This window comes from Apostichopus japonicus, chromosome 13, assembly GCF_037975245.1.
Source record: "Apostichopus japonicus isolate 1M-3 chromosome 13, ASM3797524v1, whole genome shotgun sequence".
Taxonomy (NCBI): Eukaryota; Metazoa; Echinodermata; class Holothuroidea; order Aspidochirotida; family Stichopodidae; genus Apostichopus; species Apostichopus japonicus.
In genome coordinates, this window is record NC_092573.1 from 2,634,690 (window position 1) to 2,646,418 (window position 11,729).

The following is an 11,729-nucleotide window of genomic DNA, read 5'->3' on the forward strand; positions in this document are numbered from 1 at the left end:
ACAGGGCCCTGGGGCTGCTCATTGGCTTCTGGAAGCATATGTACTTACTATCATTCTGTGCCATGGAAACAAGCTAAAGGGTGATAATGGACGAATGAAAGTTAGATGAAGACTTTTATGTAATATTTATGTGGTAACCGTTCTATTTTGTGGAAGAGAAGTTACATTGGGATGATACTAAGTTGCATCATCATAATTTCAGAATGCAAATAAGCATTTCTTGGGGATAAAGTTTTTTTTCTTTTTTTGGTCAGATGCTGGAAAGAAGAGATTTTGCACATAAAGTGTTAACCTATTCATTAACTCTTTAGCTCTCTGTTTATACATTTCCAACAGAGAATTTCCACCAATCACAACGAAAGATCAACGAATACGATACAAGAAACAGTTTTACAAGGAATATCCGGAATACGAAAAAATCAGCAAAGATATCATGAGAGTGACAGAGGTGTTCACCGATTTGAAGAACCGACTCGCTAATGCCAAGATCGGAAGTGCGGAACACGAACAGATTGAAGAAAAGATCCTAGCTGAAAATAAGAAGGTTCAGGAAGTAAGTAACAGTTGTTGCATTCACCTTCTCAAAATTGGCTACATGTAATAATAATGTGTGTTTCAATCGCTTTTGCCAGTTGCATTTGCAGCCAAATTTGTCCGTCTCAATCTGGAACGGTTTAAGCAAGCACTATTTTTGTAGAGTTTGTTATGTCAATGTGTCACCGGATGTTTAGAATTGTGAGAAAATATTTTGCTTTTGCCGAAACAAACATGAGTCCATGGCGTTAACCAACCACAGTTTTACAGCAGTGTAACCCACTCTACTTATCACATAAACATTGGGACTGAACCGGTAATTGTAGTTACTAGTTGAAGTTAACTACTGTATAATGAAGTCAGCTAACTCACAGTTGTTGATTCCTAGTCAGAGGCGAAAGGAATCTATGCGATGGCGTGTGTGTGTGTGTGTGTGGTATGTGGGTCTGTCTTATTGAGTACAAGAAGCCTTTTGTTTCTGTGAAGTTCAATGGTTGAGGTCAACAGAGGTCAAAGTCAGAGAACTTTGTAAACATGATAACTCAAAAAGTACACCTTTGTTGAACTTTAAATGGTATGTAGATTCAGCTTATTGTGTACAAAAACCCTATCGAAACTGGTGGAGGTCAAAGATCATGTGAGGTCAACGTTCAAATGAAAGTCTGCAAATATGGTAAACACCATAACACAAGAAGTACATACTTGTCTTGAACAAGTATTTAAAGGCATTTGCTAGCTCAAAGTTGGTAAAATGTGTCTGTATTTCACAAAGGAAGACCGTTCTTTCTGGATATTGAAACATTTGGTTTAGAATTCTATACTTCAAAATCCTTATGAGTGAATGACATGGTTGATGGCCATAATGGATTTCTACAAATCTTTTCTGGTTCTCACTTATTCTTGGACAAATTTAACTGGCTTGCTCTGCATTAGTCAGGTAGTAACCGTATTTTGAATTTTTAACAAATTGTTTGGCAAGAAATCACAATGCTAATTGGCTTACTGGTTCCGTTCAAAATCTATGAGACGTTCGCTACAATAATAAAAGAGAGGTAGGATGTGATTCATTTTTCTTTGTGATATTGTCTGGAGTGCATCCATATAACGATTAGGATTTTAGAGCATTCTCTTTTGCAATCTGATTGCGAAACTTACCTCTGTTTTATAGCTGTTTCCATTTCTTGGAAGTAGATAACCGAATGAAACTGTTCAATTTTTAAATTTTTTTTCATTCGCAGCAAAGAGCAGACTTCAAGACGATGAGTACACGATACAAATATTTACACGAGAAACTTTCGTACGTTAAAAAGATGATCGCAAATTACGACAAAGAGAATTGCCACTGAAGGGAGCAATAAAAACCCTGGACTGCTCGGGTCAAGTGAAAGACGGTTTTCCTTCTGATTTAATTTATTGTCTGCTTTACCTTCCCTGGCCAGCTGGCGGAGTTTTCAAGAATAATTTTTTCTTCAAATTAATCGTCTGGAGCATTACAATCTGTGAAATGCCGAGATTATTACAAGTTATGCAGATCAGACAAGACTAATTATAGGTCATATGTTGCGACCGTCTGAAGAGAGATGCACAGTTGGAACGAGTTGATCTTGGAGCCGAGGTTTGTTACGATTGTCCAAAGCTTTAAGAATGACCAGCAAGACCATAGGCAGGATGGGCTTCTTTTTGCAGAGCCTGTTATATACCAACTCTTCTTTTCCAGCAGTTGATCGCAAAGGGTAGTTTCTCTACTGTAAACACTTTCTATTCATAGTCAGAAAATGTTTCATCTATAAATTTAATGTGTTTTTTTCTTAATAATTTATTTTGGGCAATGTACTTTGAAGACTACAAATCACTTAACCATATGTGCTACCCTTTTCCATTTCATTAAAGGGAAATACTGGTATCAGAAAATGTGACATTTTCAGGGAAAACAAACATAGTGTGTAATTGATAAAGTGAAAAATGCAATCTCAATGTGTCTTGTTACCAACTGAAAGATGACTTTTTTTTGTGCCACATAAATCACTTTGATCGAATGGAAAAGTGAAGATACAATTTTAATATTCACTAGAATCGATTTTAACTAAATTTTGAGTCTTCATCAGTAAACAAATTATTTGTAAAACAGGATAAAATATCCTCCATGGATAAATGATTTGTACATTATAAACAAAAAAGTAATTCCTTTATAAAACAATTTGTGACGAAAACGTTAAAAACTGCAATATAAAGCTTCACAAAAATGTTCTCCTTGTTTGATAACACAAGTTATCAGTGTTTGGTTTCATCCGCTCAGCGGAAAAAAAATTAGCATTTTTGTTTTGAAAAATGTCAGATTCGACCACCAGAATGTCCCTTTAATCTCTAAACCATTGAGTGCATTATGATGCTGCAGTTACAAAATTAGCACACACACCAAGTTTTCTAGTCTGTGCCTGACCAACATATTGAGAGAGTTAGTCATCTGTGGTTGTGAGCTCTTATCTTGGTTTGAACTCTGGATCAAAAGTTAGGAGGTGGATTGCTTATCAATCTCTTTTCAGTTTCTCATCCATCTGGAACAAAGCTTTGATTTTTGGCATATGTGCATTATTATTATCATTATTATGATTATTTTTTATTAATTAGTAGTATTGGAGTCTACCAGAATAATAACTGTGAAAAGTACTCGAAGGATTCCCTTCGACTTAACTTCAAAATTTCAAGAGTATTTCTGTCGTGGAAAAAAGGTATTGGTTATTGCTAGACATTATCCAGAATTACTGTGAAATATATTCAGTTGTAGTTGAGAAGAGGGGACGGGACAGGGGGTTGAATGAGGTGACAAGGGGGTAGGGAAGGTTCCCCTCCCTCCATACATATCAGTCATTCCCACAATTTTGCATTGAATCATGCAAATTGGAATTGTGTCAGGATATATCTCAAGCGATTCAGGTTGAAAACCCATTCTTGTTTAAGATTGAGTTAACGAGTCAGACGGCTTGTTTAAGTTGATAATCAGTTTGATGCTGAATGTACATGTGATAGTCTCAGCGAAGTCAGAACAAAGAGAAAGTGAAAATGAGGGTGATCAACTTGAACAAAGACTGGAGGAATTAAGTGGTCTGTAAGTACTATAGACTATAATTATGCTATTGAATACTTCCATACTAATATGCAGTTTCGATTTAGCAAAGTAAGAATATTTTTATTCCTGGTTTCTCTTTTGTAAACCAAGACTTCTGATATTGGCCAATAAGATCACTGAAATGACTATTTTGTAACACAGTAAGGACACAGTTTTTAAGTTGATGTTAATCATTGGCATGAAATAATTCAAACTTTTTCTTATATGGCAGCAACAGTTTTGATGTGCTGTTTCAGTTATTATTGCTATTTCACACAAGAAGAAACAAACTCAGGCTGGTACCAGGTGCCCTGTTCCAGAGATTATTTAAGTCAGTTGTGGAAAGAAGTAAAAAGAGTAATTTACATATGCAAGTGGGATATACACCTTTTGAGTTAAGGCCAAAAGTTAAGAAGTACATCTGAAGGCTGGTTGTAACAAGAGCAATCAAAGTGGATCCCATTGATTTATTTCTATCATGACTTATGACCCCACAACAGCCCCAAATGGTACATAAACAGAACTTTCAATACCTAAACACTTGCCACTATGCTGTGATCATAGGCCTGCCAAGCTGGTAAATCTTTCCAGCATGCATGGTACTGCTGTTATGTCACTCTCACCAATTGCCAAATGGTGATGCTGTCTGCTACTTCCGAAGTGATCACTGAAGAATCCTTTGTGGAGGGTATCGTTAACTGTTTACCATTTAGCTGGTACCAGTTATATACTTAATATAATAGTCAGTCTCTGTGAGCAGTAACACACAGCTGTCTAAATTCAAACATCAAATTTGCTTGAAATTATCTAAGGTATTGCATGTTAAATTACTTTCATTTTTCCTTTGGTGAGACATTTCATCTTCTTCTTTTTTTTTCTTTTTTTTTTTTGTGTTTTAAGTTTTGCTTTTAAATAGTGTGTGAAAAAAAGTATTAATATCTGAAACAGACATTTGTTAGTGAGGAAACTATGTGGTCATTCTGGGTTTTCGTTTGTTCTCGTTTTAGTTCTTGTAGGGTGGAAGAGGGGTGCAGTGGTATACCAGGTTCAATATCTGCAAATTGATATGTATCTTCAGATGCATTTATGGGTTCAAAATGTCCGCTTGAGTGTGAGACAAGCCATAGCAAAGCACACACACACACACACACAAAAACGTTGAAGGTAGGAAATGCAGAGACGAAAATTTAACTATTTATTGATCAATTACGTTTTCATATTTGGGGAACCTCAATAATAATTATTATGTAATGTTTGGGTTATTTAAACTACTTGTTTACTTGTTTATCATGATGGAAGAAACGGCTGCATGCATATTCATAGGATTTAGTGAATGGGATATGTTGAACCTTAGAAAGGTTTTGTTCTAAAGATAACAATGAAAATATAACTTAATATAATATTTAATCTCTTTCTTTCTTCAGATTGGTTCGGTAGAGGTAGAAACCATTATCTAATCCTTTTTGAATGCCAAATGTTTTAGTAAAGTACCAAGAAATACTTCAAATGTTAAAGAGATCAAGAGTGGTTCTTATATCAATCAGTGCTGGTTCTTATAACGGATAAACCTGGGACATAAATTTTTCTTATGCCGTTTTTCCAATACTGTTTGTACAATATTGTTACTTCAATATGTTGCCTAAAGGTGCTTGATTTAAATGTTTTGAAACTCTAAATCCTTAGCTAAGATAGAAAATACACAATATCCTTGTTTTGTGCTGGAATCTTTAGGAACAGGTTTCAATTAATTGCTAGTCAGAAAATGAAAAAGAAAAGTGATTGATGTTGGAGATGCCATTCGAGAATAATATCCTTGGGGTTAAGATATTCTCTGATAGATTTCATTTTGTTATGCAATGTATATGGATTTTAGAGCAGTTGCAAATGTATAAGAAAACTACAAATTAAAGTTTTTCTTCTTCTTTAGATCTTTTGCATCATGATGTCCAAAAGAAATGAAAGTAAGAGGTAGACATATCAAAATGTGGAATTGGTGCATTATCATGTGGTATGAACAGGGCCAATGTGGCACTGACTATTCAGTATGCTAAACTTGAAACATGGATATTCAGCTCATGATAGGGTCCAAAATTAACCAGTTGGGATAATTCTCTAAAGCTAATACCACGCTATAATGTCCTCCCATATCATGCTTCAAGCCACTTGTACTGACAGTATGAACAGTTCCTAACCTTTCTCTGATAGAAAACAGGATATTCAATAAATGAGGTAAAATAAGGGACATAAAAGTATGGTATAGGAATAGTTGTCCCAACTGGGTGACTTTTTAGTTGTCACATGTTTTTAGAATCTAGAATATATATTCATTATTCTGTTTGTTGACCAAGAAAGTAAATATCCGAGCAGAGTGTACCAAAAGTGGTGGACCTTAGGGTGAGTGTCAGGTATGATACCTGTGTGCAGCTGTCTACCTCTTTGGAGGGGAAATCAGGAGGGCAAATCAGGAAGAAGATGGTGGGGGGGGGGGAGTAGGAGCACATGGAGAGAATTAGGGGGTTAAGGCTGTTGAAGAGGTTTGGTCTATATGGCTGTAAATTATTATTAATAGATCACATAGTTTTGCTTTAGAAGTATCTACATAGAAAGGACGTTGTAGTTGAACTTGTGAGAGAAATAGCTATCCTTTACTCAAGAGTATTATTCATATACCAGTTGCCTTGATTAAAGAGTTTTATCCAACGTATTGAACATTACCTCATGTTCCCAGATAAAGATAGCAGTCAAAGGATTGCAAGAGATTATTTATTTATGACAAATATTTGGCATTATACAAGCCAATGGAAATTTAGGAGATTAGAGCGAAGTCAAACTTTCATAGAAGACAACAGAATGTGTGATAAGAGAATTGATATCTTAAGTGAATCAGCTGCAAACTAATTATAGTATTAATCTGGATTTAATTTCACCAATTTATGAAAAACAAAATTTGGAACTCATTTTGAAATAATGTTTAAATTTGTGCTTTTTGTTAAATGAAATCTGTGTTTTAGAAATAACAGAAAACATATTTTGAAATGTTTAATTTCTCTGGCAGAATTTTGCCCAAGGATGCAAGAATACTGTGCCTCTCTGGAGATGCACAAGAAATTTGGTACTTTAATTATGAAGAAAGAGAAACCTTGTTTGCAAGTGCACTCTAATAGTCAGATCCTTGTTTTTCCTATGAATTGCAAGAAAGCAAGTACTTGCAAAATGTTGGTTCCTTTTTGGACTGTACTTTGTACTAACTATAAACAGTCATGTCATTATGAAACAAGAGTAGACACACAATGTTGACTACTAACTTTTTAAAAAACAAATTGTACTTTGGCCTGCTTTTAATTACCTTTTTGTTCCATGGGCCTGGTGGTTAATTTGTTTAATTAATCTTCTACTTAATATTCAAACCTAATTTTTTTCCCCTTCATAATTACATACATGATAAAAAGTTCCAACAAGTCAAATGTCTGGAGTCTGTCTTGAGAGAAATGATGAAATACCGAGGACTTTTATAATCGGGTGTTTTCACGACCATTTGGCATACTTACTTTTTCCACTATGTGTTTTTACTATGTAGTGTGATAAAACACAGCAGCAAATATGTATCAAGGTGGAGTGAAGAAAAAGACTGCTAAGATAATAATATGCAGTAACTATTAATTTGAGATAGTTTCACACCAATCCATTCCTCTGATCTCCCCTGCAGAGATTTTGATACATTGGAGGCAAAAAGGTAAAGATATGGTTTAGGCCATGGGTTCTCTTTTGGTGGCCAAATCTGGCTTGCAAAATATTGCATTTTTTTTTTTTAATTTGCACTAATCTGGTATGCAAACCATTAATTTAATGCATTAGAGTTGAACACCCTATTGTTTAACCCTGCACAATTTCCCCTGCTAGGTAAAGTTGGGATTTTGAATCTGTTGGGTCGTTTTCTCTATTAAGTAAATGTTTTTCTCTTGCCGCTGTAGACAATTAAAAACCCTTGGTCTGTTCACGCTTTAGTTAAGATACCTTTAATTAACATATTAGGAACTATATTTGTCTCCAAAATGTTCACAATTGATAAATTATGCAAACAGACTACTCCCTAACTCAGAGGGTCTGTGACAAAAGAGAAGCAGCCATGGAATGTGAACAATATTGTAAATTCACTTTCGAAGAGAGAATTCATATTTGGAAAATAATATCATTAGAAACACAATCTGATATGAGGGGTAGAATTCACTTGTGGGAAGAGAGAGATAGAATTCATAGGTTGAAGAACATTAGAAATTTGTTTGTGAAGGGAGAATGTAAGTGTTAAACCAACTAATCAGCTTTAAAAAAACTTGACTTATAGACCACCTACAGGCGAGGAGACCCTCCGGATGCAAGCTGCTGGACTCAAAACTCAAACAGCAATGGAGCAGTTTCATGTTTAATTTTATTACTTGGCCAGCAATCTGCACCCAAAGTGTCACAATCTTAAACATTAATTGCTTATCAGAAAGTACTTATAACATGTTGTACTTTCCAGTGGGTCTGCATGGTGCAATTGAAGTTGATCTTATAATCGTTTTCTTCCGTATTTGAATATCTTTGTCGTTGGGAGAAGGGGGTGGGGTTGTTGCTTTTTTCCCTACATTTTGATGTTTTTTCATTGTTTTGTTGGTCTTGTTTTCAGTAATCAAGTTTGATGGTACAACCAGTTTACATTTGTTGTTTATTGAAGTACTTGTTTACCTAATGTCTATCATTCCATTATTTATACAAAATTATGATAACAGAAACAGACTTTTGGGATATTGTATTGAAAAGTTGGAGAGATAGGCTATTGTAGGAGAGTGTCACTGAAATTTCCAATATGTGACAGTTTGTTAAGAAACAAAGAATATAACACTTCAAAAATTCATTTTTCTTGTTTCAATAACAGGCAATTTTTTGCCTTTTCTTTTTGTGTTTGTTTTGCTGTAAACACATAACATTTTATGTGTTATATGCTTTTTTAATTAAATGGAAAAACTTATGTTATTTGTGTGATTATTACCATTTATTTTTCCTTTTTCCGAAAATCATGATTACCACAGATAGTGGTCTAAGGATACAACAATTGAGCAATTTTCCAAATTATTTTGACAATGGAGAGCATTCTGTGTAGTGTCATGAATATTCAAATGATATATGTTTATTAATAAACTTGCAAATATTAGTATTAACCTGAATGGTTATAACCAGAGATTCCATGGCATTTTGCACAATTCCAGATCTCTTCCAATGTGTCTTCTTAAAGAAATGTATCAAAGGTTTAAAAACCTGACGTTTTTTTCTTTCTTTTTTTCCCTTTAATTTTTGGATAAATTGTCAGAAACTTGTCAAATTTTCATTGCTTGCAAAAGATGTAAGAAGAAGTGAGTTGGTCTTGAAATGAATAAAGAGAAAAAAAAAGAAAAAAATATGTGTACCCAAGTTATTTATTTTCTTTCCTGTTTTGAACTTGAAGGAAGAATATGGGATATTATTTACACTACTGATCTTATACCTCACTTTTCACATGCCTGTGTTAGATCAATATTTCCTAGCGAGGGTGTGGATAATTGGATGGGTGGGGATGGGGGTGGGGTAGATTTACCTTCAACTGAATAATTCATTCATGATGTATCTCTGAAGGAAGTTTTCTATTAATCCTTTTCAAAGGATGGAAATCAATATTGTAAAATATTTGATATGAGCAAACATGTTCCGCTCACATTATCAAGCTGAAGGAGAGCTATCAAGCAACAAAACTATCACAATTTACTAACTTTCTGGACTTGTCTCCCAGATAATCCTAGCATTTTGTCCTCTCCCACCCCTTCCCCTGTCCATTAGCATCAATGACAGTGCTGACCCTGATTATCTCCCATAGACAAGTAGTTAAATCATGCCCATTTTGACCCCCAAATTATGATCCTGTTTGTGATATTTCAGGGGCGTATCCAGGGGGGGGCGCAACAGGCGCGCGCCCCCCCTATTGGCCGTCACCAAAAAAAAAAAAGTTAAGCAAAAAAAAAAAAAAAAAAAAAAATTGATGACGACCTTTTTGTGAGATGTCGGTGATCGCTCAACCCCCCCCCCCCCTCCCGTATGCTTTATTTTTTGTTTGCCAAAAAAAGGTTCTGGCGAAGTTCGGCGGCATAATAGTTTTAGAAACATAGATGGTAATTGTGTTTGTATTATCACTATAAACACTAAATGACATGCCAGCCATACTAAATTGTGCATTTTGTGTCCATATTTACTGGAAATGTTGCTTATTATTAAGGTCGAAAAATGGATCACATATGGCCATGGGCGGCGATCCTGGGTGGAGGGGGGATATATCCCCCCATGAAAATGGGTGGAGGGGATGTAATGCACCATATCCCCCCCCCCCCCCACCAAATGCCAGGGATAAGAATATTTTCATGCCTACATTTATGCATCTTCGTTAATGTACGGCTCTTTTTTAGCTTCATTTCTCGCCTACCATAAACGCAGTGCGATCTTTTCAAAAAAGCGTCTTTATAAAGCAAAAATAGTTGACTGTAGGCTTCATTGGCCCTATAACAACAAAATGTATTATTGCGCCCACGGTATTGATATAGTACATATATGCACCCTCATAGTATTCATATCTATAGGCCCTATAGTAGGCCTACACACGTACATGTTCCCTCGAACAGCTGAAAATCTCATGTAACCAGGGTAATGCTTAATACACGTTTCACCTGGATGCCCTAGCAATCGGTACCTAGGAATGTAACTATGTGTAATTGTGTATTGCATGTGTATAGGCCTATAATAGCCTGCATGAGGCCATTTTCTTCATCGAATACTATAACAGAGCTCTCGAACATTCTAACGTTGCGCCTGAAACAAGATTGACAGGGGCAATTTTCCCAAAATAACACCCGAAATTAAAAAAAAAAAGTATTTTGGATCCTGATTATGAGATATTTCGGACATGACATCCCTATTTTAAAGTTGGGTATATGCCGCTTGGAAACCTCGGGAAGTGCCGTTTCCGGCCATCTAGAGGGTTTGTTAATCCCAAAATTTTCTTGGACGCTTCGCGCCAACTCATGGTGGCGCTACGCTTAGATAGTCAACAAGGTCATATCCCCCCCCCCCACTCGGAAGTACGGATCGCCGCCCATGCATATGACACCATTTTGCATTTCAGCCCTTCTTTGAAAGCAAAAATTGTACACCCCTCCCCTTAGACCCATCCCCCAGGACGGCGATCATTCATGCCTGGCGCCCCCCCCCCCTATTGGAAAATCCTGGATACGCCCCTGTATTTGATACCATGCCCCAGTCTACTAGGTAACTTGAAATATATGAACTACATTTCATTTAAGTGGACTGTTGTGTTTCGTTAACACTGCAATCGGGCATCGAATGTAAATAACCATTTAACATGGAAAACATTGGTGACTATTGGTGTTATACATATCTTTGCGAGCTTAACATTGTATGACTTATTGGTCAATATTACTATAATTAAATGACAAAATTTGCAAAAAAATTGGAGAACAAAAGAACATGTTGTGTTGCAGTTGAAGGGTAAGATCAATAACTCTTCCGCACATAAGTAACTTCGAGAATGTAGTGGCATTTGGTACTTTTACGAACTCCTCCAGAAAATGGCATATTCTGGGTCTTTTCCTTTCCATACTAAATCTGCGCTAGTGAACATTACGCAATACCATGGACAGAAATAAACAATGTACGTTGTTGTGCTGTGTGAATTTGGTAAAATATGAATATTCAGTGTATGGATATTTTCTGTATCGACACCCCTTTCGAGTTCTTTGACACAATATTAGAGTTTCCTCACCCTGTATTTCTTTACCCTGTATCGCATATATCTTGATATTCACGAAAACAGTAGAAACCTTTTCATAACCTGTGGTAGCAAACTATCACCTCGTTACTCCATTATATTATTACTACTTTCTTCACTGAAAATTTGATTGAATTAATCATCCACCACAATTGATTAAACCCCGCCCACCGACCGATGGGTAAATTAACTTTTGGTGAACGTATGGGTACGTCGTCTGGCCTAAGTTTTGAAATAATAAGT

The 11,729-nt window shown here is 35.8% G+C and overlaps 1 protein-coding gene across 2 annotated transcripts in view; it reads left to right on the forward strand.

Annotated features, from left to right (window-relative positions):
• The window catches only part of LOC139978985 (RNA polymerase II elongation factor ELL2-like), a 28,612-nt gene extending 23,815 nt beyond the window's left edge, over positions 1-4,797 (forward strand). For both annotated transcript variants that reach the window (XM_071989622.1, XM_071989621.1), the window contains exons 10-11: positions 337-553; positions 1,773-4,797. In XM_071989622.1, coding sequence (XP_071845723.1) covers positions 337-553; positions 1,773-1,880 — 325 coding nt within the window. In that variant the 3' untranslated portion in view covers positions 1,881-4,797. The remainder of the gene's footprint in view (positions 1-336; positions 554-1,772) is intronic.
• The last annotated feature ends 6,932 nt before the right edge of the window (positions 4,798-11,729 follow it).